Below are 26,029 nucleotides of genomic sequence, written 5' to 3'. Positions count from 1 at the left end.
GGGTCCCACTTAACCAAACATGTCTACGGCGACTGCTGTCAAGCATTGTGTTGAGAAACGACTTCACCACGAAAAAGATGACAACAAATCAAAGACCCAAGCAGCCGTCGAATTCGCGCTGCAAGCAGAACGGCTAGGACAGTATACGCCAGAACAGGAAAATGAGACAACCGGCTCTACGCAGGCCATTGAAGCGCACTTTGTAACCCCGCAGGATCCTGTAATCGAGACTGCAGATGGGCGCCGACTACCTGCCGTGCCCCTTGAGGAAGCGACAAAACTCAATGAACTACGAGACATTATCGAGGATGGTCATGTGACGCAACAAAAGCCCTTGTCACCACGGTTGCGAGAAGCAAAAGATGGAACCGTACATGGACTCCTGACCAAAGAAGCCGAAATGGAGGGCGAGGGCAAGTCTGACGTGCCTCTGGGAGATGCGAAAGCGCCTTGGAAAACAAATCCTCTATTTCCACCATTACCCATGTATGGACCTCCAACGCTGCTGAGACAGTGCCAGTGCTGGTTCTTCAGGTTCTCATCTGGCATCCTATCATTTCTGTTTCTTCTCGTCATTATACTAGGGGCCGCATTCACATCTCTCCCAGGCATGTTAAAGCACCTATTCTTGGTACTCACTTTTCGCGATCCAGAAAAGCGGCGTATCTTTTACAACGAGGAAGTCAAACGGAGAAAAGCCAGGAGAGAAGCAGAAGAGGCTTGGAGAAAGCAAGACAAGGTTATGCTGGAGAAAGGGCTAGAAAATGGTGACAAGCAAACAGCGAGAGAGTACGAACCTCTGGAAGGTGGCCGCGATCCTCTCGTCTGCGATGCTCGTTACTATGCGCGACGGGTCGGCCTGGACTGCGAAATCTTCAACGTACAGACTGAGGATGGCTTCATCATCGAACTGTGGCATCTCTACAATCCCCGTGACTACAAGCGCACAAATGCCGGTCAGCGCTCACCACACTCGCCCGAGCTCTTTCCTGAGGACAGAACTCGTGTTGCTGGCTCGCAATATGAACCAGGCGAAAAGAAGTATCCGGTGCTCATGATCCATGGTCTCCTGCAGTCGGCAGGTGCATACTGTACAAATGACGACGATAGCCTTGCATTCTTCCTTGCCAAATCTGGTTACGACGTCTGGTTGGGCAATAACAGGTGCGGATTCAAGCCTAGACATTCGACGTTGGACTATGGCGATCCTCGCATGTGGGCATGGAACATTCGGCAGATGGGAGTGATGGACCTACCTGCTCTCATCTCACGTGTGTTGTCGGAGACTGGATTTGAGAAGCTAGGCCTCATCGCACATAGTCAGGGCACGACGCAAACCCTCGTCGCACTTGCCAAGGAACAGCGCCCTGAGATCAGCGAGAAGATTAGCGTCTTCTGCGCTCTGGCTCCTGCCGCGTATGCTGGTCGTCTCATTGACAAGGCACAATTCAAGTTCATGCAGGTCATCAGTCCAAACATGTTCCGGGCGGTTTTTGGCATTCACTCCTTCATCCCCTTCATGATGACGATGCACAGTCTTCTTCCGGGCAAGCTGTATGGTGCAATGGGATATCGAGTGTTTGCCTTTTTGTTCAACTGGACGGATGCCCGCTGGGACCGTGGTCTGAGGGACCGGCTTTTCCAGTTCTCTCCGGTCTATGTCAGTGCAGAGAGTATGCGTTGGTGGCTTGGACGGGAATGTTTTGCAAGGCAAAAATGCATCTTGGCTACAAGAGAAGAAAAGACAATCGAGGACAGGGAGGATGAAGAGCGTGAGCGCAAGAAGTCGAGTGCGAGCGTGCAAGTGCAAGATAGTGGTGATGACGAAAGAAATGGTGATGAGAGCGAAGAGGACAGAAAGGCCGCTGAGCGCTACGCTTGGTACGGGCCTGGGACACCTCCTTTTGCGCTGTGGGTATGCGGCGCCGACGATCTTGTCGATGGGCCCCGGCTTCTTCGTCGGTTCGAACGCGGTCGCGAGCCTCATGTCGACGTGGTGCACTCCAAAGTCATTGAAGGATACGAACACTTGGACGTCATCTGGGCCATGGATGCGATTGAGAAGGTTGGCAAAGAGGTACGGGAGGTGATATGGAAGACGGCATCCGAGGACGCGCGCAGAGTATGCCGAACGCCAAAGGGGTGTGAGGACATGAAGGCGTTTTATGAGAAGAGCCGGACTAATTAGCATACACATAGACGAGATATCCCTGGGTTGGTTTTTTGTACATGAAGACAGCACAACTAGTTCTAGAAAGCGTTAATTTCATAGTAGGTTTATTGGACAATAGTTACTTTTTGGCAACCCTAGTTGTACAAGGCCTATGCATAACGCATATCTGTTATGCGAGGGCGTACCTGAGCGTGCACCAGTGCCCCCGCTGTGCCGCTGGCGTTGTGCGTGGTTGGCGTGGACGATTGGGGCAAAGTGGCTCGTCGCGTAAACAAAGGGCCCCTGCAGCCGACCCCACCAAACTACGACCAACGCGGCGCTTCTCACCGCCTGAACCCAGAACACTTCTACCCTCCAGCCTCGACGCTGGAACCCTGACGTCCCTTTCGACAGTCTGTTTGACACAGAAATCCATCCACCATGCGAGGAGAGGTATGTCTGCCTGCATTGGCCCTTGGATAGCCATGCATGCCCGTCCAACACACGACACCCCCGACCCGGCGCCCCCTCACTTCGCCGCAACAAAGCCATATTACTACATGCTACATGTACTCTAGGCTAACATTATGCTTCACAGATCTGCCACCTTCACATTGGCCAAGCTGGAACACAGCTGGGCAACAGCGCCTGGGAGCTGTATGTGACTGCACCCGCTACGCGCGCACCCCAAACTACCCGTTCCATCACTGACACCATGGCCTCAGTTACCTCCTCGAGCACGGCCTGTTGCCTGATGGTCGTCCCAACCCCGACGCGAAGGAACTTGGCGAGACTGGTTCTTACGAGACCTTCTTTACCGAGACTGGCAGTGGCAAATATGTCCCTCGTTCCATCTTCGTCGACTTGGACCCCTCTGTACGTGGATACCGTGTCGTACAATCGACCAGCGCTGACGGAAACAGCCCATCGACGAGATCCGAACTGGCGCCTACCGCCAATTGTTCCACCCCGAGCTTTTGATCAGCGGCAAGGAGGATGCTGCCAACAACTGTGCGTATTGGAAAACGTGTCGGGCATGCAACGTCACTAACGACAGCAGATGCTCGTGGCCACTACACTATTGGCAAGGAGATGGTTGACAGCGTGATTGAGAAGATCCGTCGCGTTGCTGGTGAGCACTCTCGTCATCGCCAATCTATTCCATTTGCTGACATGGCCAGACAACTGCTCTTCCCTCCAGGGTTTCCTCATCTTCCACTCGTTCGGTGGTGGTACTGGTTCTGGATTCGGTGCTCTCCTGCTTGAGCGCCTCTCGACCGACTACGGCAAGAAGTGCAAACTCGAATTCGCCGTCTACCCTGCTCCTCGCGTCTCCACCTCCGTCGTCGAGCCCTACAACGCCGTTCTCTCAACACACAGCACCATTGAGAACTCCGACTGCACGTTCCTCGTCGACAACGAGGCTGTCTACGACATCTGCCGACGCAGCTTGGACATTCCCCGCCCCAACTACGAGCACCTCAACCGCCTGATCGCTCAGGTTGTCAGCTCCATCACCTCCAGTCTGCGTTTCGATGGTGCGCTCAACGTTGATCTGAACGAGTTCCAGACCAACTTGGTCCCATACCCCCGTATCCACTACCCCCTCATCAGTTACGCTCCTGTCATCTCGGCCAAGAAGAGCTCTCACGAGAGCTTCAAGGTTTCTGACCTTACCTTCCAGTGTACGTTCTTTATTCATGAACAACTATGCGTATGCGCCTTGCTGATTTGAATAGGCTTCGAGCCCAACAACCAGATGGTTGTCTGTGACCCGCGCAACGGAAAGTACATGGCTGTCGCCCTTCTGTACCGTGGTGACATTGTTCCCCGCGACTGCTCGGCTGCCGCCGGTGCTCTCAAGGCCAAGTCATCCTTCAACTTGGTTGAGTGGTGCCCTACTGGTTTCAAGCTCGGAATCAACTACACCAAGTATGTTTCTCGCCTTTCGTTTTATCCATCCCCACTAACAAGATACAGGCCCATCAGCGTTCCCGGAAGCGAACTTGCCTCTGTCGACCGAAGTGTTGCCATGCTTAGCAACACGACTGCCATTGCCGAGGCCTGGTCTCGCCTTGACCACAAATTTGATCTCATGTACTCGAAGCGTGCTTTCGTTCACTGGTACGTTGGTGAGGGTATGGAGGAAGGAGAGTTCTCCGAGGCCCGTGAGGATTTGGCTGCGCTGGAGAAGGATTATGAAGAGGTTGCCAACGACTCTCTCGATGACGAGGGTGTTGAGGAGGGCGAGTACTAAATGTTGTCAAATATGCATGTGGAGTGATGGAGTGAAGTGATTACCAAGCGTATGTGCTGGGATCAGCAAAAGACTTCTGGATGCTGCAGTGTTGATCGCCATGTTCTGCAGGTGAATCGACGTCTTGAATGGAAGATTTTTGAGGTTGATCATTATTTAATTCGTTTCTTCTAAATATTTTTGTTGTGACAGACTCAAAGTCAAATCTGATGCACATGTTGTCAGTTTATCCTACACGCTAGTTGGAATCTAATTAGTACAATTGCTCTTCACGTGATCACACTGCACCAGAAAAGACATGACAAGTCCAATAGTAATTATAAAATCTATGGATTATCTTCCAGGCGATACCAGTCCATCAGACTAGATATGGAAAGATGGTATAATGACTATGAAAAAAACAAAAGCCTGGCGCGCTGCCTCTTTTGGCTCTACCAAATAACTAATACTAATGCTTAATGCCCTTCCTTCTCAATTTCCCAGAACAAAGAGATCCCGATGGTCATTTTTGTTTCCAAACGACTATCTTCTTCTTCTTCCTTTATTTCTCGTTTGAATAGCTTCCCTGCTCAAACTAGTGAGTGAGAGAGAGAGGTAGAAAAAGACAAATCTAATGTGCTATAAATCTCGCAATCTCGTATGAGAAAGAGGAAAGAAAAGGATGTGAATGTGTGGAATGTACAAGAAAAGGAAAAAAAAGAAAGATATCCCATCCGCTTTTATTCACCTTCCCTAGGATTTTTAAGGGAAAAGCGGATAAACAAGGGGCTTAATGGAACCGTCTCATTTCGAACCCTTCAGTGCGCGACCTTGCGGGTGGACGAAAGGTCCGTTCTGAATCCGCGGTACTGGGGGGTAGTGCTCCAGATACACCGGGGTTATCTATGCTATGTACGGGTCGCAAGTGGGTTTCCGAGAGAGACGCAGCGTCACGCACGGCAGCTGAAGAAACGAGACCGGATCGTGGATCGAGCGTGTTGGTGCGAGGCGGGGTATCGTAATCGGTTGCTTCAGGGATATCAGCCATGGCAGCTTCCTCATCGTTGCCGTGGCGGTTGCGGGAGAAGAAGCGGTTGCGGTGGGTGCGCTCGCGCATAGTGGACGAGGCGTTTGTGCCTACACGCTGGAGACTGGTGCTGCGGCCGCTTTCTTGGGAGCCACGGCCGTTGCGGTCTTGGCTGTGGCTGGGAGACGTGACGCGGACGACGGTGGCGCGGGTGCGGGATTCCATTTCGCGGTCTTCGAGCACGTCGCCGCTGGGGTCGTCGAGGCCGATGGATTTCATGCCGAGGGAGAAGTCGACACGGCGGCCCATTGCTGAGAGGGTTTCGGGGGCCGCTCTTGTACCGGGTTGACGGAGGATGGAGCCGTGGCGAGTAGGACCGGTGCCTGCAGATGTGGGAGGCACGCTTTCGGCACCGTTTTCTGGGGCTGGTGCTACAAAAGGCTGGTCCTGTGGCTCGTTGCGGATGTGGCCGTTGGGCTGATCGGGTGTGCCATTGATGCCAACACCAGGTGTAGCAGGGTTCTGTAGATTTTGAAGATAGACGGGGAACGATTCCTTTTGACCGGGGTAACGCATGCGGGGGCCTTCGATTTCGCATTCCTGAATAGCCATGGTGAGCGCACAGATGAACTTGTTGCGACGCTGCAACCTGAGCAGTTCGTTTTGCCAGTTAGACTTGTAGAAGAAGACGACGTTGAGTTCGAGCCAGTGGACCTCCTGGACAGCGCGGAGTTCAGTAAGAATATTGGTCTGGTATTCACGCTTCTCAGATGTAACGAATTCGAGGAGGACGTTGCGGAGACGCTCAATCTGCTCCAGGGTGGTACCAAACTTGATGATGATAGGGATGGCTTCGGCGAGAGCTCCAGAACGACGGTGGTTAAGGATAAAGAGAGTGTTGAGGTAGCTGTTGGGCGCTTGAACGATATGACCTTGCATCTTCTTGAACTCCGTGTAGAAGAGGGCGATTTCCTTGACAAAATAGTCATCACCGCGACCGAGATCACCTGTGTTACCGTACACAGTGACACGGTCACCAACATCGTAAGGGTGCTTGACGAAGACGAAGATGCACGACTGTAGGAACTCCTGGGCGGTAGCGGAGAAGAGCCAGGACAAGGCGAGAAGAGCTGAACCAGCAGACGTAAGTACACCAGCAGCCGAAGTCGAAATGAGCGAGATGAAGACAATGATGGTGATAACGACCACAATGAAGACGAAGACATCGTCCAGCTTGGAGACGACGCTATCGAGATCCTTGAGAGAAGCAGTAATGGACTTGCGTTCACGACCAATCTCCACGCAGACTGCCTCAAGTTCTTCCATTGAAATGTCGCCGTTCATGTCTTTGTCGAACATGGAAAACGCAGCAGTAGCCTCCTCGTCACTGTCAAAGGCATTGTTGAGGTCCTCGGAGTGTACAGTCTCAGTTTCAGGTCGTGCAAAGGTGCGGTACAAGCGGCGGGCCAGTACTTGGGCGCCACTCGTGGTACTGATAAGCTGCAGTACGACCTGGTGAGGGTGGCCGCTGTTGGTTACCTGGCGACCAGTGAAGTCTCCAGCAACCTTTCCAGCAATGTCACCAAACTTGCTGAAGCCAACCTTGATGTTCTTCTGGGCTTCGGTCAACACCTGACCAGGGGTACGGGCGCCAGATTTCTGGGTTTCCTCGCTCTGCTCAAATTCCGAGTCTTCCATGGCAATCTTCTCTTTTGAGAATCTGTACAGCTTGGTAAGACTGCCAATCTGGAACTTGTTCAGTTCAATCCTGTCCTGATAGGTTCGGAGATGGAAGCTGATGGCAATGAGCTGGATAATGATTTTCTCGATGAAGTTAAGAACGAAGCCGACAAAGAAAGACACGAGCACCTTATTCATGTCGCGTTCCCAGTCTTTGGTCGTCTTGTTTCCGTCGAGATGGTGGTTAGTCATGGTCGGGAGAAAAGAGATTTCAATGGCCAGCCACCAGAAGAAGAGAGTGGCAGGCAGCTCAAGCTGCTTGCCCATGTCCCTCCATTTCTTGCTGTTGTTGGTGAAGAGACTAGACACGAGACCAATTGGCCAGGGAAGTAGCTTAGCAAAGACCTACAATAGATGTTAGCATATGGGGATGCGATGGATGCAGAATAAATCTTACTCTGCCAGCCCACAGTGTCAACCAGACAATCATAAGCCATATAGAGAACCAAATCAGCTTAACCCCACCCACAGTAGCCTCTTTGAAGGCAAAGGCTCCGACGAGCAGAGGAATCAGAATCAGTAGCACCATGGGTGTAATGTAGGTAAAGTAGCGGACAAGCCATGACGAGTTGTGGACCTTTTTGAAGAACTTGGAGAAGCTGGTAGTGGGGTTCTCTGGTGGCTTGTAGCGAGCAGCCTGCTCGTGCAATGGGTTTGTAGCGGCATCAAAATCATCAACAAGGTCGTCGCGGCGAGATCGCACCCGTGTCATGGACCGGTTCGTGGACTGGTTCCGCTTGAGGGCTTCTTTCTCGTCGAGGCCTTGCTCGATTGCAAGCACAGCGAGGTCATCATTGAGTCTGCTTGCTTGCTCACGAGTTTGTGTAGGTGATTGCACGCCCCTCATGGATGCCATGTCTGGTTCGGTGTCGACAGTAAGGTGTGCGCCAGACTGCGATCGGTTATGCAACGGTCGTGGGTGATTACTCAGGTGTGGTTGGTGATGGTCGTCCCCAAAAACTGTACCGTCCTCGTCGGAAGACCGCTGGTGACCGTATTGTGTATTGTTGTCCATGTTGTATGTCGGCTCAGGCCGCTCGACATTTGGGGTCGTCATGGCGAATAAGCACGGTCGGACCCGTAGCCGTCGTGGATGATGATCGGCGCGCGATAGGAGACCGCGGTAGCCCTTGTTAAAAAGATCAGGGTAATATGGCAGCTCACGTCAGGCACTGAAACGAGTGTTTACTTTTTTCTTTCAGGGCCCAAGGGCAATCAATGGCTCGGAGTTGCTATTCGGCTGGTCCTAGGTGAAAGGGTCAACTAGTGAAACCGAGTGGCGTGACGTCAGGAGCGTGTCTCGTTAGTGAATCTAGCGAGTGACTGAGGTGAATTGGGGGGGTGTGCTGCGAGGATCAGTTGAGCGTGGGAGCGAAGGAGAAGAAATTAGAGAGAAGCAGGGTAGGACAACGGGTGGCAGCAGCGTATGTATGTATCGGTTGGGTGGAGCTGGCCTTGGGGTTAAAGGAGCAGGGCGAGGCAGCGCTGGGGCAGCGATTATTTTTGGGGACATAGCGATCTTTGCTTGCTTAGCATTCCAATGCTAACCTTGTGGTGGGCAGGAAAACTGGGTCGCAAAGGGTCGGCGGACGTGTGCGTGGCCATGGCAAAGTTGCGGGTGGGTCTCACGGTACCGTCTAGAATGTCTGTTGGGACGGGGTTCTGGGAATGAGAGGGTCTGCAAAGACAACGGTGCACCAACCAGACATGGGCCAAGGGCTCGACAGCCTTCGCCTCGGGGCACCAAGACGCCGTCATCCTGTGTCTTTTGCAAATGCAAACACGGCCATTCTTCTTTGACATCCGTCGTCGTCGTCCGCGCCGTTGGGGCCTGCGCGGCGCTCCCTCGTAGCGCCCGCCACCGACGTCACCCAGCATCCGTATGCAGGTCCTGCGCATTGCTTTAGCTGCTCTTTTTTTTGAGTACAAAATTTCTTCGCCTTGACTTGATCTAGAGTAGGGTAGAGATGCTGCGCGCAAGCAGCTGATGACGTCTCCTGAGAAGCCAGCACACCACGTTCACATGTCCAATCGGCCATCCCGGTTTGCCCTGCCTGGTTCCAAGGCAAATTCTCCGAGCTTTCTTCTTATCTTTGATTTCAGGGACGCGCTGCTTATCGTGCGAACGAGTTTCAGAGAAAAAGCCGCCAGTTTACACAAAAAGCTTGTTGCGTGCCGATCCTAATCCCGCCCCCTGCATAGCCAAGGCTTCCTAGCGATCGCGTCGTGGGGTGCTCCTTCAAGATCGATGCCCCCAACTCCAGCAAAAGGATGGCATTCTCCAGTTTCGCGGACCCGCTGAAGTCTCTTCCTTCTCCATCTTTCTGACCCAGAGACGTTCTGGCCATGGGCAACGCGGTTCGCCTTCCCTGTGCTGTCTGCACCCAACTTACTCATGCCTGTTGCCAACCCTAGATTTCTCCCCTACACGTCGATCACCAAATTTACGGACGAGTGGAACCCTCGACACCGCATCCGTTCATCTTTCAATGCTCAAGCCCGACGAGGCGACGTGTCCTCGCAGCACAAATACTAAGCGATACGTTGTAGAGATTCGTGGTGGAGGCCGTATGCCCGGATCGTACAATCCACCGATTCCATGATTCCAATTGTGGGTCGCATCCGCTGGATTGTGTCATACTACCCCGTATCGCCCAAAGGTCAATCTTCGTCATTTTGAGCTCCCCAACCCAATGCCGAGGGTCAAGTTCAATTGGCGTAGTCCCTGATCTCGTGGTATGTATTCTGTCCCCACATTTTTGGTGTAGAGTTGTATACATGTGTTGTTTTTCCCCTCGTATAGAGTAGGCGCGAAAACTGCAACCCTATGGTGACACCGCTTGCAACCCGACATCCAGCTAGTAATCGGTGTAAGAGCATCATAGAGTTGAAAGAATGAATCATACATGACACGCCTTCTTCTTAGCTTCCCGGGCGGTCTCTGAGCCGTCTAGCCTGGAAGTATGCTGCCGTTGGAATGATGTCTAGCACGACTTGGCACGAAGATGTCGTAAGTTGTGCAATATGACGCTGACGCGCTAGGGACTTGTGTCGCCTCATTCTCACTCCACTCCAATTAGTTCCCGGCTGGAAAATCTCATGGAACTTTATCTTCTATGCGCCATTGCACGTAGATTTGGATATATTGTGCATCGCATAGCACTACGTAGCTTGTGGAAAGAACAGGTCCCGGCATCCCGCATTGGGCCTGGCGCCTTGGCGTTAACACTCGTACCTTGAGTAGAGTTTGAAGAGACGGAAGGACTCATGAAATTAATAATTCAGGGTTGCGGCTGAAAATGATGCAGCATCACTAAGCTAATCGTTCGTTCCATCACACTTTGTCACGTGTTCCGTCAAAAACTTGCTACTGCAACCAGACTGCCAAAGAGCTTGCTTGATGGTCTCAACAACGGCATGTCCACCAGTCTTCAAGTCAGTGTTTCTTCAAAGATCAGGAATATGCTGATAGAAAATACTACCCACCTGGTGATAGAATCCCTTTAGTGCCCACAGCCGTTTTGAGGCTCTGTAGGCGACACGGGAACGCTAACCCCCATGTAGCTTGTAGGGGGCCGAGTCTTTTATTGGACACGCAGATACTACTAAAATCAACCTATCCTCTTTGAAAACCTGCCGTGAATAGAAATTGAAAAGTTCAATTTACATCCCTTATGTTTCCGCAATGCAAGAAAATGGTACAGCGAAATAAAGCCAAACTTCTCTCTGACCATCACATGTTTGTTGTACAATTTCTTTTCTCCTTTCTTCCCTCTCTGAGTCTACTGCTTCTCCGGCTAGCCTGTTCTCGCCTCATCTTCAGCTGTACCAAAGCCTCCCCAACCCTCGAATTCGTCCGCAAACTTGACTGCCGCGTTGAGCCAGTGACTCGGTGTATTGTCTGAGACACCCCACGTCTCTTCTGCCACCTTCAGCGCCCGCAGTGCTTGGGTTTGTCAGTCGAAATACAGCATGCATTGATGGTTGTCACGACTTGCCTTTCACATAGTGCTCATCCTTCGAATGGGGGCCATTGAGTGCTTTGTCCACAACATGTTTCCAGCTCTTCTTGCTATCTTCACCCGGAATTGCCTTGTCCATATCAATCACTGGCCGGGTCTGAGCAATGTACACTACAAGTGCAAATAGCCACCATTGTCGCAGTAGGCTCACGTGGTACTTTGCTGGGATCAAAGGAAGCAAGATGCGAATGGCATGTGAGCTCGTGAGCACGTGCACAATAAAAAAATCATACTTGCCCTGAGAAGGAGCCGGTGTGCCCACCAAAAGGCCCATGCCTACTTCCTGGGCGGCACGGAATTGATCGGTTGGGCTGGTAATGTCCCAAGCATTCCAGTATTCTAGAAGTGCCTCCTCTCGCTCCTCCAGCACCTTTGAGATATCTCCACTCCTATCGTCATACAGACCATCGAAGCGACTATCTTGGCGTACCTTGTCTAGTAGACCGATCAGGCCAGATTGAGCGCCAGTCGCGCTATGAGGACTAGGCTTGGTGTATTTCGGGTCATCAATGTATTTGTGCAGGGAGTTGTAGCAGCAAGCGCCCATCGCCAGAGCCTCAATTGCCACCGTTTTGGAGTTTAGCTCATATGCGTATCCAAGGTGGATAAGGGGATGTGCGACTATGCAGTTTTAGTAAAATATTGTTAGTTGTGGGCGTTGAACGTACGTCCAGAGATCATGCCGTTGATCAATGGCTCCTTTCCCTGGAATAAGAACTCTTCGAGGACTTGCTCGACGCTGTACTTTTTGGTCACGAGCTGGTCCTCGAAGAAATCGATAAAGGCACGTTGGTACCTGTTCACAGGGTCAGCAGTTGACCCTCATTTCAGAGCAGTACTGTGGCAACTGGTAACGTACTCAGGTTTTCCCAAGAAGTCGCGCCAATCATCTTTGGTAATTTCGCCCGGTGCATCCTGCCAGGGCTCCAGTTCTTCGGCTTCCTTTTCGTAGATGTCGTTTAGATGCTCGGCAGTGCCTCCGAGAAGGTAAGCTGATCCTAGGATCTACGGAAGATGCTTAGCAGCTACAGGCTTTGTTGGGCGAGCAGCATACGTGTGGTGTGTGGTTATGGAATACGAGGTTATGGTATAAGATTCCGTAGTTGGCGTGATTTGCCTTGAGCAGATGCTTGAGGGTCCGCGGTCGCTTCTCGGCAGCTGTTTCGATATCATGAATTTCCACCGAGGGCAGGTTGACAGTCAGATGCGAACCCTCTCCGCCGCGAAGGAAGGATGGAAGCGATATTCTCGGTAGGTTGAACATTTTGTGCGGTGGTGTCGGAAGATGCAAGAGGAGGTTTGCGGGGAAGCAGGGCAAGGATGAACTCGCGTTGCGCCTTCCTCGATATGGTATGACGTGATGTGCTCAGTGCTGCTTGCAAGGCCTGCCGCCGTCGGTGTTAGTGTCGGACCACCAGCGCCGCATCCGAGAGCCTTGTCCTGTCTCCAACCCACGTCTAACCTTCAACGAGCTGCCTGTTCCATATTCCTACGCCTTGGCCGCCCCATCATGCCACGCCTGCAAAGGGCGGTTTCAAATCCATTACTCCATCGGGCAGGTTCCTGCATGTGTCGATCTCTGCGACCTTTTTCAGTGAAGGCTAGACTCCTGCAAACTCTAGACCCGCACTTATTTCTCACGTGTTGCTCCATCCTCACTCACAAACTCGGTCTTCTGCTCCGTCGTGTCTTTTTGCACATGCTTGATTGGGCAGGAAGGCCAGAGTGTCGATTGCGGCAGCAATTTTAGGGAAATACTAGGTTCATCCTAGGCCCCGATTTGCTAATACTTACGTACCTTTTTTAGTTCACCAGACGCCCACAGTCATTAAAAGACCCAGATTCAAACTATACAAATATTCTCGTTGTCCCTCCGAAGTCGAATTGGCCTTGATGCTCCCATTGGGCCCCGAATTCTATCTGATAGGCATAGAGTATCATATCGTAATATGGTCAGGTACCTCAGCATAGTCAGCCACTCGTGGCCGCAGTTACCCGCCAATCGGCATTCGATCTCAAATTCTACCCCTTGTTCCTCACTGCATGCCGCCCAATGTTTCAACACGAGTGCCCAACGCGAAGCAGCGAGCCCGCCCTTCAGATTGAAGCGATTTACTTCTCACACGTCCCATACTTGCAGAGCTACCTCTGACTGTTGAAAGCACGATTGCATGGGCGAGAAGACAAAGGCTGTGCTATGACCCTAACAGCTGTCTGCATTTCCTAGGATATAATTGATGGGTTTAGGGCTCCGCTCTAAGACGTCAGGTCCGATGTACGTGTTACAGCCGGCCGTTCGTGACCAGAAATCCACCACAACTTTGTCATTCGGCATTCTTTATCAAGGATCGAATTCGGAGGACAAAAAGACATCTTCAGATTGTTTGTTGATTCAACGATTCATAATAACAGACCCATTTGAAAATGGGCAGGTCGAATCACCTAAATAGGGTATCTACTAGTCAGAATTCTTGCCTAGCACTTTCACATGCACGTTTTTAAACACATACAAGCAAACTGTCTGATTTCATCGATCGGGCCTCGTGGAAGATTAATATTACTGTGGATAGAAAGTGACACTTTTCGCTGGCACAGTACCGGGTCCACGTCCGTTGCGCATGTTCCATCACCATCGCGGATAGTAGGACTGTTGCTTCGCATTTTACTGCCTTTGCCATTGCTTCCGTGGACTGATGGAAATGCTGGCTTTGGATTCATTGTCGATAAGCATCCATTGAATAACCCTCCTTGCGAATGTTCAAAACCTTTAGTCAAGTCATCACATCAGAGGTCAATTGGACGCCCAAAATTTACATTAAATACCGCTTGGTGGCGTTCTGCAGGCGCACTGGCATCCGTCGTTCCTACGTGTTTCGGCCATCAACAACCGACACACGGTTACATTCAGGTCCTAGTAGGACGCACTTACACAGGCTTTCATAAACTTTGCGCTCACTCGTCTAGCAGTTTTCAGTGTTACACAGTGTGCTGTAGTGCCACTGCATCCCACTACGGACTTGAGAACCTACCGGCGGATGCGAGCGACTGCAAGATTGGTTCAAGCAAAAAGCCAAGTGTGCCATCACGCCACAAGCGCATCTGCAACACCAGCCAACACCGCTGGCACAAGTCTCCAAATAATGTATTTTCTAATCGAGTCAAGCGCCGTCCCTGCCACAGGTTATTGACCAGGCGAAAATCTACTACTCGATTTACAGATCAGGCGAGAAGTCCTAGTACTAATTCGTTCGTCACCAATGCAAGACAAGACCACGGATCCCATGCACCACAAGCCGCACCCTTGTGGGATGTGCGACCGCTGTCTTGCATTGCATGACGGCAAAACGGCAGACACACGCGCTCCCCCTAGCTTGTTCTTAGCAGGTGGTCCAGAACAGGAAATTTAGTAGCGTAATGCGATTGGTGGGCCTAAGGGGGGTTACAAAGACTAGGGATCATGCAAGTATCTGAACTCAACAGCTCGGTTACGTGGTTGTATGCACGAGCTGATCTTCATGTATGTGCTTTATCATTTTTATCCCTCGTTTTTACCCGGGAACATTTCTGCCATTTTGACTCTTCCCCGTCCTTTGCGTCGCTATCTCATGCTGCCTTCGTTTGTTAGGGGTCAATTCTTTTCTGTGCGCTACAATCGTTATGTCACCTAAGAACGGTGAAATCGAGCTGGACGTTGTGTCAACTGGATCCACAGACAAGCAAGATGATCTTGCTTTGGCGAGACTGGGTAAGAAAGCTGTATTGAAGGTATGTATGGAATACCGTCTTTCTTTAGAGAAAAGGCCAAATACTCAGCTAATTGACATTACACAGCGCCGTTTTGGCTTCTTGTCCATCCTAGGGTTTAGCTGTACAGTTCTGATTACATGGGAAGCGTCATTGGTGTGCGTTGATTCTGCCCTACCCTCCTGCGAGCCACGTTGCTGACTCTTACTCTAGCTTGTTCCTGGTCGGTTTCCAAAAGTGAGTTGTGGCCTTTTTGGTAACGATACGGATACTCAGAAATTATAGTGGAGGTCCTGCTGGAGTCATCTATGGCTACATCGTTGTATGGGCAGGCACCGTGTCTGTTTTCATAGTACTTAGTGAGTTGGTATCAATGTGAGTATACTCTCCTCCCACACTTGATATTAGCATAAGAAGAATTTATTAACACTGGATAGGGCACCTACTTCCGGTGGCCAATACCACTGGGTATCCATGCTCGCCCCTCAAAATTCCCAGGTACTACTCAGCTATGTTTCCGGTATGTTCTGAATTTAACCCCACAAATTGATAGCCGTTTATTAATACATGATAACGTAGGGTGGCTCACTCTTTGCGGCTGGCTAGCATCTCTCGGCTCAGGTGCCTTCTTGACTGGTGGACTGATTCAAGGTCTTATCATGCTATGCCAACCTACGTCCTATGTCCCTCAAAACTGGCACGTCACCCTCTTCTACTGGGCTATAATAGCCTTCTGCATCTTCATCAATGTGGGAGCCGGCTGGCTGTTGCCCAAGTTCGAAGGCGCACTGCTGTTCCTACATATCCTTGGTTTCTTCGCCATTTTGATCCCTCTTCTGGTAATGGGCCCGCAGGGAGATGCCCAGGATATTTTTACAACTTTTTTGAATATGGGAGGCTGGAATAGTCAGGGACTGAGCTTTTGTGTGGGCATCATGGGGAGTGTGTTTGCTTTCGTCGGTGAGTTTTCCTGAGTCGATTCATCTCCGATCACCTGTTCTCTCCAAGAACGAGTTCTGACTGACATGGATATCAGGTGGTGACGGTCCTATTCATGTAAGTCTTCCGAACCTCAGGTCCCAATTCCAGAGAAACGAAAAGCACTAGCAACTCGCCTGCTAACTCTTCCACAGCTCTCCGAAGAAATCCAAAATGCGCAGGTCGTCGTGCCCCGCTCAATCATGATTGGTATCGCTATGAACGGCACCCTCGGTTTCGGCATGCTCCTCACTGTCCTCTTCCGCATGGGCGATCTCGACTCGGTCCTCGCTGAAAATCCCGCATTCCCATTCATGGTCATCTTCCACCGTGCAGTGCAATCGCGATCTGGCGCCGCTGTTATGGCTTCACTAGTCATGGTTCTAACCATCGGCGCAGGCGTCGGCCTCTCAGCCTCCACGTCCCGCATCTGCTGGGCTTTTGCCCGAGACAAAGGGCTACCAGGTTGGAAAACACTAAGCAAGGTAGAACCACTCATTTTCTCTGTTCCCAGAGTGTCAGTAATCTTACACGTTACAGGTCAGCTCCAGAACCCAAATCCCCGTCCCCGCCGTCCTCTTCACAAATATAACCGCCTGCCTCCTTGCTCTCATCAACATTGGCTCCACCACTGCCTTCAACGGCATCATCTCCGTCGCCATCGCCGGCCTTTTCTCTTCGTACCTTCTCACTTGTTCCTTGCTACTCTACCGCCGCTGTACAGGCGGTATCGGCCCCCCTACGGATCCTATCGCCGCACTGCCATCATCCCCGCTCAATCAAGACTCGAAAATACATGCAGTATGGGGGCCCTGGCGTCTCCCAGCTGTTTTGGGTATCGCCAACAACGCTTTTGCATGCGCCTATTTGTGTTTTGTGCTCTTCTTCAGTTTCTGGCCTAGCTTTGCGCAAGTCACGGTGCAGAATATGAACTGGGCGGTGCTGGTTACGAGTGTGATTGCGGGAATGAGCGTTGTGTATTATGTGGTTTGGGCCAGGAAAGTGTATCGTGGGCCGGTGGTGGAGGTGGATGTGGCGAGTGAGGGTGGTGGTGTCAGGGACAATGAGGGAGTGTAAGGGTGGTTGGAATTATTACCGGGGAGATGGTATGACGTAAATGGGGGCATGGGGGCATTCTTTTATACGTGGGACGTATGTTGTACTGCTCAGGGGGAGATTTTGAAAATCGGCATGGGAGTCAATCATGATTTACGAACATTTCTTCACAAAAGCTCACATGAAATTAGGGCCAGGCGGTTCAAATCGAACGTAGCTCATTTACTGAGCAAATGGTATATACTACGTCAATCATCATCATCATCATCATCATCATATACACGTTAAACAACAAAAAACAGCATTGGTATCGACTCGCCACGTTAAGCAATCCAGAACCAAATCTTCTGCCAGACATTCTTCGGTACGGGCGCCCCCGAAATATCATCCTTGCACAGCTCATTCATTTCCCGGACTCCAGTCGTGACATCGATGCTCTGCACAGGAATTGCAAACCTGGTCCTAGTCGCAATCTTGTGGCCAAAGTAGAAGGCGAGGAAGATAGGCAGGGTGATGTATGCAGCAAGGAAGTTGGAAACATCCCAATCAGCGGGGACAAAGACCTGGAAGCCGTTTGTGAGGGTGAGGAGGGAAATGACGAAGAGGGTGAAATAAGTGAGGTATGGCTGGAAAGGCGTGCGGTAAGGCAGGGTCTCGAGAACGCCGTTGAAGATCATGGCTTTGCGGAAGCGGATGTAGGTGATCATGACGACGATCCAGGCGATGAAGCCGGAGATGGTGGAGATGTTGGAGAACCAGAGGAAGACCTGGGCGCCGGTGTTTGAGACGTTGAGGTAGGCGAGGAGGCCGATTGCCCATGTTGCGAGGACAGCGACGTACGGGACGCCTTTTTTGCTGGTGCGGCCAAAGATCTTGGGGGCTTCGCCATTGAGGGCCATGCCGTAGAGGACGCGCGAGCCGGAGAAGAGGAAGGCGTTGCCGGCGGACCAGGCGGATGTTAGAACGGCGGCGTTGACGACGTGGTTCAAGCCTGCGATGCCGGCTCTTTGGATGCCGATGACGAAGGGAGATGCTGAGGCGTTGGAGCTTCCGCCGAGACGGTCGTCGTCGGAGGGGACAATGACGCCGATGATGAAGGATCCAAGGCCGTAGAAGATGGCCAGACGGTATACGAAGCGACCTGCGGCCTTGGGGATGTTGCGACGAGGTGCAATGGTCTCTCCAGCAGCAAGGGCAATCAGTTCAGGCGAGGTGATGAAGGCGAACCCAGCGCGAACAAAGGCAGTCCAGTATGCAAGGAAATTTCCAGCATTTCCATCTACGATATATGGCTTAAAGGCACCGGGATTGTTCCAGTACCTAAAACCCAGGCGGCCTTGATCATTTGGACTTCCACCAAGCATAATGACGAAACCCAGAATAACGAGGCCGATGATGGTGATAAACTTGATAGAGGCAAACCAGAACTCTGCTTCTCCAAAAAACTCGACAGCGATGATGTTGAGCAAGAGGACGACAATCAGGAAAATGGTGATCCACACAGCATTGTGAACGGGAGTTTGCCAGTAATCGAGGAGAATGGCTCCAGCCGTGGCCTCTGCGGCAACAAGAATGGCGTACGCATACCAGTAATTCCACCCCGCGGCAAAAGCTAAGCTGGGATCGACGAATCGTTTTACAAAGTATGGAATCGTGATTCCGCGCATTGGCAAAAAGGTGACGATTTCAGCCAAGTTGTTCATGACGTTGTAAACAACGAGCATCATGCTCAGGTAGGCCATGAACAAAGGTGCGGGGCCGACGAGGGCGAGAATAGAACCCGATCCGATGAAGAGACCAGTACCGATGGCACCACCAAGAGCACTGGATCTTTATCAGCATCCGACCTATTTCAAGATTGAAACGCGCATACTTACAGAAACTGAATATGCCTAGATTTCAATCCACGATGTGTGTCTCCTCCCCGACCCGTCTCGCCGCCCACAGTAGCAGCGCCATGGACAATGGGCTCCTCGAAGCCGGCATTATTCTCCTCGTAGCCATAAGGGGCCGACTCGGGCTTTTCATCTGCCATGTAATGGTTCGGCATGACTAGAGTGGTAGGAGAGTGAAATGACAGGCTCGCCGGTACCAAACTTGGCCAGTGTAAATCGGGAGATGGTAGGTCATTATATACTACAAGATACGGCGTCACAAAAAGCGCAAGGCGGGGTGGCGCACGCGAGGAGCTGTTCAGGCAGAGATTTCCAACATGGTGAAATGGGCCGAGACGGGAAGGAAGGGTACTACTTTCCCAGGTTGGGGTTCCAAGAAGGCATCCATGGTGTGGGACGATGCTGTAGCGTTGGCGGCGCAGACGCATGCATAGCTAGGCGACTCTGGGGAACCAATTGTCGTTAGGTAATGGCAAACTACCGACGAAAAGGCGGGGGAATGACCTTGGCGTGCCGTGAAGGATGCCACACAGAGCAAGGCCTGGCGTGATGACGCCCTGGTCGTGCGTCTCGCATTTTCTCGGCTCTGTCCTTGCTGGGCGCTGGGCACTGTTCGAGATGTGGTGTGTGAAGGCTGTTTTCAGCCCAGCCCGATGAGCGGAGTGAGGCCTTATGGCTCTGAGCCGAAGAAAAGCGCGCGCCGTGGGGTTGAGGCTCAGCTTCGCCATAGCCAGAGCCCTGACAAGCTTCTGGAATACGCGCTATTTGACGCTAGAGGGGTTAGCGTCCGCTAGTGCCCCACCTATGGTTTGCCAGATGCTGCCCGGCACTGTGCACACTGGAGACCATCCATGTGGTTTATGGAGAAGGGTGCGGATTCATGGCCTCGTCTGGAGATCACGGGGTTAGCTCTACGACCCTTATTGTCCTCCGGTGTCATTGTGCGACGGCCAGTATTCGGCAGCACTCCTATAACAAAGTCTCGAGTCGGCTGTCAGACTACGCGTCATACGTCTTGTGCAACCATCACAGCTTGCAGATTTTTCTCTTTGCTCGCTTGGCCTTGTAACCGCAAAGTCTGCGTCTTTATCACTTCATGCCACAACAAAATATACCCTTATCTCTGGCTCTTCACACCGCTGGGGTTTGCAAACGTAAAAGATACTCGTCCAAAAGCCTCCCAGGCGCACCCACTTGGCTCAGAACATGTTCGTTGCGGGTCCTAGTGGAGACACCAACCCCAGAGCGCTATGGACACATGGCGTGACCCACTATCCTCCACACATCAACCTACCCAGCCGTCTGCACTTTGACATAGGGCTATTATCTCCGCACGACTATTCCAGTGATAGGCAAGCTTCCCCTCTTATCCAATACGAGATTGTTCGGTCTAAAAGTGACCATTGCATTGGGTTTTCCCTAAACACGGTCATGGGTCAGACAGGTACACTACCCCGGGCCCATAGTACTGCCGCAATCCAGCGATCAGCACGGCACCTGATTGATATCAAGGAATATAATCTGCATCCTCGCTAGGCCAACGTCAGCTCATGTTATCAAGTCGTCAGCCCTTCTCAGGGTTGAGACCAATCCATCGGCAGTTACCACTTCACTCTCTCATACTATGCTGGTATCGACATGTTCAGTGGCGACTATACAATTAAGAAGGGACGACTTGATACATTCCTAGACGACCATCGTTTGCAATTCCACCCCGGGGCCAGCTTGGTCAACCTTTTCGCCAAAGGAGAAAGCTGCCACTTCGAGATGTCATGGGTTATTTCTTCCGACAACCCTTCCAAAGCCACCTTCCTCCACGCTTTTGTTTTGGTACCATTTTAGCTCCAACACGTAGTGAATCACAGACAACCTTTTCAGCCTCCAGGACGCATCAAAATTCAACCGATAAGAAACACATTGCAGGAGAAAGTGAAAGACACTGCAGTTCTCATTGGGGATTCGCAACCCCAGATGTACGGAGGTTACGTGAGGCTCAACTTCGGCGCAAAAGAACCGCCACCCGCTCAACCCCTCACCCTGCCACCCGTCAGCGGCAACAAGCGAAAGTGCAAGCACATGCACACGACAGCAAGACGTCATGGCAGCGGAATCCCTGATGCACCCACCATGCACCTTCCACGAGAACGACTCAAGATGCAACAACCCTTGCGCCCGTAGCACCCCCAACCGACCATGATACCGCAAGACGTGATCGAAAAAGCGCTATCCAGAGCCCAAGAAAGCGCATCACATAGCTGGGAACACAGCACAGTCTTCGAAGCCCTCCTCGAATACCGCAATCCACCCTACAGCGTCTTCTCCCCGGACCCATTTCCAAACGGCGAAACGCCAAGACTGAAGATCGAAGACATCGACGCCCTACGCTATGTAAGGCCGCTGATCCGGACCGATACCCCAACGCTCAGCGAAGACAACGGTGCGTTTGCCCCCTTGCATACTCCGTGCCCTGTCGTCAAGCGGTAGAAAAGAAGCGGACTACGAAAAGAAAGGAGACGAATACGAACCGCAGATTGCTTGCAATCAAGTCATTAAAACAACCATAGGCTCATCAGCAGACCCAGCATCCCTGTGTCTCCCCGCCCTGCTCCTCTCCCTCTCGCCATCGCTCTCCCCTTCCACCCAGACCACCTATTCCACCGCGCTATCCCGCCAACTCCACCAACTCCTAAAAGAAACACCGCGTTTCCCAAACGGCGCCCTATCCCACCGCACAACCCACCCCTCACTATGGTCCGATTTCATCTACATGGCACCCCCCATCCTCGCCTACACGGGCGTCTCTACCCACAATCCCTCTCTCCTCCATGAAAGCGTGCGCCAGTGCGAATCGTACTGCGAGATCCTACGTACACCATCGGGTGCTTGGCGCCACATCGCCAATCTCACCTCTTCTTCTACACCGGAGAAAGTAAAACAAGACAACGGCGCATGGACCACGAGTAATGCGTGGGCAGCCGCAGGCATGGCACGTGTACTAGCTACCCTGCTCCACTCTCCCTTTGCAGCACACACGACGGCGGAGCAGACCTCGCTTGTTGGTATGATTAAAGGTATTGTAGATGCGGCGAGGAGTGTGGATACGCATCCTTCGCGTTTGCTGCGCAATTATCTAGATGATGAGACTGCGTTTGCAGAGGTGGCGGGCACGGCGTTGATGGCTGCGGCCGTGTTTAGAGTCGCGGGCTTGGAAGGCGCGGGGGAGGTGCTTGGGGGTGGGTATACGGCGTGGGCGACGGAGAAGATGCGGGCGGTGGCGCAGCATGTTGATGTGCGGACGGGGGTTGCGGCACCGGTTGTCAATTCGCTGAAAGAGAGCCAGCAGATGCCTCCGGGAGAGATCAATCCCGAGGCGCAGGCGTTTGTCGTTTTGCTGTTTGCTGCGTGGCGGGATTGGAGTCAAGCTGAATCATCGAAAGGGGGTTATTTCCTAGACCAATTGTGACGTTGAGACTCTGGTTTGTGGAAAATGCCGTGATTGGTGCTGTGCTACAGACTCAGCGCAAAAGGGGTAACCACGTAGTGGCAGCAGTAATGTTGTATTTCGTGTACGCTGGATCCAAAAGAAAAGGATTGCGCTCGAATCCTGAGACTTTTCCTCTTTCCATTATCAAAGTATTAAACAGTTACTCGTCTACAATACCCCTCCGCTGTGCAAAAAAATAAGGATTAAAAAAAGATAGAAAAGAAGATTCGGCAGGTCGTCAACGTCCAAGCGGTTAACCTTAATCTTCCAGCGGTCATTACAACAACGATCTAACAGCGGAAAAAAAAAGAACAAGCCAAGGGGGTGTACTTGTGTGTATCCAGAAAGTTCGTGAGTTGGGTCTGACCTCGAACAAAAAAACATGGATCGTTAAAGAGAGCAACAGGAAAAAAAAAGAATGGACGTCTGGCCTTGATAAGGTGGATGACGTCAAAGCATGTGGATGACATGGTGATACATGACATGTCGTTGCTCCAATCGTTACTCGCTGGTGTCGTCAAAGCAGTCACAGGCAGGCCTAGTCGGTTCGGCCCTTGCCGTCGACAACGCCGTTGGACCTCAGGCTCTTCTCGTTGGGCTTCACGGGAATGGTAAAGCACTTGATACCAAGGTAGTCGCATATGCTCGTGATGACCAGGTGCGCCCATTTTCCGTAAACAACAAAGGCGAAAACAAAGTATGCGCGGAGGTACCAGAGCTCGAAGCTAGCGGACACGGGACCAAAGGTGGTTCCGGGAATGGTAAAGTAAGGGTGGTTGACAATCAGCGCTCCTCCAATCATGGGCGCCAGCATGATGGTCCAGTAGGGGAACGGCTGATGGGTGAGATGGGCCAGGATAATCTTGGTCGTCATTCGTCCAAAGACCAGCGACATGGTCAGGCAGTAGAGAACCAGGTGGTTATCCTCGAGGAGCTTCGAGTATGGCGATCCCAGCCAAGCCATGGTGCAGACAACGAAGATAATCAGGGGCGTCCATTCCTTGATCAGTGGAAGCACGGGCTGGTTCCTGGCTCGGCGTGCACGCGCAACGTTGAGGATGCATTCAGGGAGGTGCGCAACGAAGAAGGTGAAGAGAAGGATTGGCACCCAGAGTTCCTTGATAGTGATTTCGCCAATCTCCGCCTTGTAAGACGGGAAGTAGTTGGCAAGCGGGGTCGACCAGATCTCCGGGCCGAAGTATCCGGACAGGCAGATGAAGGTGCAGGCGAGAATCAGGCCCTCTGTATCGCGTGAGCTAATGTTCAGGAGAGCGCATGTATCCAGACTCACCCGTAGGTCCGTTAAAGTATCCCAGATACAGGGTATGCGTGTGGTACGTCTCCCACGTGGAGAAGAACATGGGCAGAACAGGAATAAGGGCAGTAAAGGCACCAATCTTGGTCGAGCCGTATCCAACAGCTGCAGTCTCCAGGAGGCTTGCCAGTGTGCAGTTCAGAGAATCAATGCCGTGGCTAGGTGTGACGGTCAGTGACGTGGTCTGGCGCGTTCGGCTACAATGTCACATACTCAAACAGTTCACCCAGCGGGCTCGACGAGCCGGTGCGACGCGCTTGCTTTCCGTCGACGTTGTCCATTGTGGAGTACCTGCAGGAGCATTAACGCAATGCTTGGGCGTGCGCAAACGTGGTGTTTGCTTACATCCACATGCCAAAGGCGAAGCTGTAGTAGACCCATGAGGGCGCTGGACCGACGAGATCGGGAATGTACACCTCGAGCAGCACAATGTTTCCTAGGATGAAGCAGAAGCCGAGTAGCGTGACGAGGTTCGGGGCGAGCCAGAGGGGCAGTAGTTCGACAAAGGCATTCCACTGCGCTAAAGTCAGACGAGGTCTTGTGGGTTGCGGGGATGCATGGCGCAGCGTACGTAGTGCTTTAGGATGTAGCGGGAGATGAAGGACTTGTCGACGCTCGAGTATTTGTACGTCCGCAGGTGCTGCAAAGCATCTTCAGAGACACACTCATGCTTCTTTGTCTCTGTAGACGTGTCAGTGTCAGCAGAAAAATAAAAACGATGGGCTAAAAGCCGGGCGCGCGCCAGGGGGCAGTTTGTACCTTTGCTCGGCGGCATGGTGGGCGTGGTGACAGGATGTGGCAGCGACATTTAGGCTAGCAGGGCGGGATTAATTTATAGTGGTTTACGATTGACCATGCACTGCTGTGGGGGGAATCTGCACTTCAGGAGCCGCCTGTCTCTTGTGGGTTGGGGTGGGCGTTTGGCTTCAGCGGCGGTCAAACTTCTAAAAGGGACGGGTCCGTCGGCTCGGTAGGCGAGGACCAGGGATCTCAGGGCCAGGGGTCCAGAAATTGCACGTCATTGCTCAGTTCCCAATGCTTCTGGCACGTGAAAGGTCCGTCCTGTGGCTCTTGCGCCCCTTTACTATTATCTACTACATAGTATGTCCGCTACACAGTAGTACTACCACATACCCACACATGTACCACTGCCGCCTATACTGCTAGTCTTTGCACACCCTCTTTGCTAATTCCACCTCAATAAAAACCCACTTGCCGTCTAAAAAGGATGCTTAACGCTTTTGAGCGTTAGGCAACGAAGCACCACTGCAAGCCCTGGGTTCCACGTTGCCAGCTTCTTCCAGTCAGCCATCATCGCCTGGCATGCCACCTTGGGAGGGTTTCCTCTTATCCAAGGTCCAACAAAAGACAGCGTGGTACAGTGGACTTCGATGTCAATCTCCTTTAGTCTTGGCAAAATTGGCTTCAGAGACATATTGTGGGGTTTGAGCCAAAACGGTAGATGCATCGCGAGGAGACGACTATTGGTCTTGAAGCCGTATATATATCCTTTGCTAACCCAGAGACGAGTGACGTGAATACTCAGTCTGCGTATGACTGTCCTGTACTTGGGCTGTCGGGCAAGCCATACTGGAAGCATTATCAGATCTGCGATGCGATACATGAACAGAGCCGCTATCATGTCGTCGTCTTCGTATCCCTCAAGCTCAAGGCTATATGCGCGCTTGTTCCTATTGAATTCTGTCAGGTCGCGGTTGTGAATAAATCCGATTCCAGAGTGGTCTATCTGTACGGTGGAATCTTTGAAGACGGTTGAGTATATCATCGCGCGTAGCTCGGTGGGTAGGCTAGGTAAAGTCAGCTTTCGGGGTGAGTCCTTAACAGTAATGTCTCTGGCCTTCACGTCCTTACTCTTTCCAACCTGCAGCATACTGCTCGTGTGCATAGGAGAAATGCTCATCTTTCTAGCTGTGTAATTGTTAAGAGGATTCAAAGTCGTGTGTTAGTTCTTGGTGTTCAGGCGGAGATGCAGAGGATACAACGGGTTTTTATAGCACCTGTGAGTGAGTCATTATTTGGAGTTGAGGAAATAGAGCAACAGTATGTCAACCATGGGTGGAAAGGCTTGACCACTGAACTCTGGCTTACTCATCCACAACACTCAGCCGTGGTAACAAACGGGCACGACGTGGCATGGTACATGTTATAAATGTACCTGAATAAAGATGCCTGCTTCTACGAAGAATTTGTTACACAAAATCATGGTGAAACCATATCAATAGCGGCTGACTGCAGCTTGAGCAAAGTCTCGCTAGCAAAGCCGCTCATTACGCCTAAGCTCACAATCCAAATCACACGCCAATCGCCATACCAAGGCTCACAGCCCTGATCTGCAATAGAGCAGGAGCAGCTGGACAAA

General features: G+C 51.8%; 10 protein-coding genes across 10 annotated transcripts; 5 read left to right on the top strand and 5 right to left on the bottom strand.

Moving 5' to 3' along the window:
• Positions 1-19: 19 nt before the first annotated feature.
• COCCADRAFT_36058 (uncharacterized protein) lies at positions 20-2,188 on the top strand (the record flags this gene model as incomplete). Its single annotated transcript, XM_007713255.1, has 1 exon — positions 20-2,188. One exon carries the CDS (start codon positions 20-22, stop codon positions 2,186-2,188), a length of 2,169 nt encoding a protein of 722 aa, XP_007711445.1.
• A 405-nt stretch (positions 2,189-2,593) lies between these two features.
• Positions 2,594-4,409, top strand: COCCADRAFT_36057 (uncharacterized protein; the record flags this gene model as incomplete). The annotated part of the gene is made up of 8 exons (XM_007713254.1): positions 2,594-2,605; positions 2,751-2,809; positions 2,878-3,028; positions 3,076-3,163; positions 3,213-3,284; positions 3,334-3,837; positions 3,892-4,084; positions 4,133-4,409. 8 exons carry the CDS (start codon positions 2,594-2,596, stop codon positions 4,407-4,409), a joined length of 1,356 nt encoding a protein of 451 aa, XP_007711444.1.
• A 769-nt stretch (positions 4,410-5,178) lies between these two features.
• On the bottom strand, positions 5,179-8,212 carry COCCADRAFT_93877 (uncharacterized protein; the record flags this gene model as incomplete). Its single annotated transcript, XM_007713253.1, has 2 exons — positions 5,179-7,500; positions 7,553-8,212. The coding sequence occupies 2 exons, from the start codon at positions 8,210-8,212 to the stop codon at positions 5,179-5,181; spliced, it is 2,982 nt and encodes a 993-aa protein (XP_007711443.1).
• A 2,740-nt stretch (positions 8,213-10,952) lies between these two features.
• Positions 10,953-12,441, bottom strand: COCCADRAFT_36055 (uncharacterized protein; the record flags this gene model as incomplete). Its single annotated transcript, XM_007713252.1, has 5 exons — positions 10,953-11,101; positions 11,154-11,798; positions 11,846-11,973; positions 12,037-12,182; positions 12,232-12,441. 5 exons carry the CDS (start codon positions 12,439-12,441, stop codon positions 10,953-10,955), a joined length of 1,278 nt encoding a protein of 425 aa, XP_007711442.1.
• Positions 12,442-14,834: 2,393 nt separating this feature from the next.
• Positions 14,835-16,976, top strand: COCCADRAFT_36054 (uncharacterized protein; the record flags this gene model as incomplete). Its single annotated transcript, XM_007713251.1, has 9 exons — positions 14,835-14,942; positions 15,009-15,079; positions 15,135-15,158; positions 15,207-15,296; positions 15,359-15,441; positions 15,501-15,881; positions 15,958-15,977; positions 16,055-16,384; positions 16,440-16,976. 9 exons carry the CDS (start codon positions 14,835-14,837, stop codon positions 16,974-16,976), a joined length of 1,644 nt encoding a protein of 547 aa, XP_007711441.1.
• Positions 16,977-17,278: 302 nt separating this feature from the next.
• Positions 17,279-19,005, bottom strand: COCCADRAFT_4337 (uncharacterized protein; the record flags this gene model as incomplete). Its single annotated transcript, XM_007713208.1, has 2 exons — positions 17,279-18,779; positions 18,833-19,005. The coding sequence occupies 2 exons, from the start codon at positions 19,003-19,005 to the stop codon at positions 17,279-17,281; spliced, it is 1,674 nt and encodes a 557-aa protein (XP_007711398.1).
• Positions 19,006-20,488: 1,483 nt separating this feature from the next.
• COCCADRAFT_25581 (uncharacterized protein) lies at positions 20,489-21,028 on the top strand (the record flags this gene model as incomplete). The annotated part of the gene is made up of 2 exons (XM_007713220.1): positions 20,489-20,680; positions 20,729-21,028. 2 exons carry the CDS (start codon positions 20,489-20,491, stop codon positions 21,026-21,028), a joined length of 492 nt encoding a protein of 163 aa, XP_007711410.1.
• A 15-nt stretch (positions 21,029-21,043) lies between these two features.
• COCCADRAFT_93906 (uncharacterized protein) lies at positions 21,044-22,313 on the top strand (the record flags this gene model as incomplete). Its single annotated transcript, XM_007713250.1, has 2 exons — positions 21,044-21,287; positions 21,415-22,313. 2 exons carry the CDS (start codon positions 21,044-21,046, stop codon positions 22,311-22,313), a joined length of 1,143 nt encoding a protein of 380 aa, XP_007711440.1.
• A 559-nt stretch (positions 22,314-22,872) lies between these two features.
• Positions 22,873-24,424, bottom strand: COCCADRAFT_36050 (uncharacterized protein; the record flags this gene model as incomplete). Its single annotated transcript, XM_007713249.1, has 6 exons — positions 22,873-23,576; positions 23,626-23,807; positions 23,863-23,940; positions 23,995-24,164; positions 24,221-24,330; positions 24,409-24,424. The coding sequence occupies 6 exons, from the start codon at positions 24,422-24,424 to the stop codon at positions 22,873-22,875; spliced, it is 1,260 nt and encodes a 419-aa protein (XP_007711439.1).
• A 444-nt stretch (positions 24,425-24,868) lies between these two features.
• Positions 24,869-25,570, bottom strand: COCCADRAFT_93921 (uncharacterized protein; the record flags this gene model as incomplete). Its single annotated transcript, XM_007713248.1, has 1 exon — positions 24,869-25,570. One exon carries the CDS (start codon positions 25,568-25,570, stop codon positions 24,869-24,871), a length of 702 nt encoding a protein of 233 aa, XP_007711438.1.
• Between the last annotated feature and the right edge of the window lie 459 nt (positions 25,571-26,029).

This window comes from Bipolaris zeicola (genome assembly GCF_000523435.1).
Source record: "Bipolaris zeicola 26-R-13 unplaced genomic scaffold scaffold_57, whole genome shotgun sequence".
Classification (NCBI taxonomy): domain Eukaryota; kingdom Fungi; phylum Ascomycota; class Dothideomycetes; order Pleosporales; family Pleosporaceae; genus Bipolaris; species Bipolaris zeicola.
The sequence above is the reverse complement of the archived record's forward strand: the minus strand, read 5'-3'. Positions and strand labels throughout refer to the sequence as shown.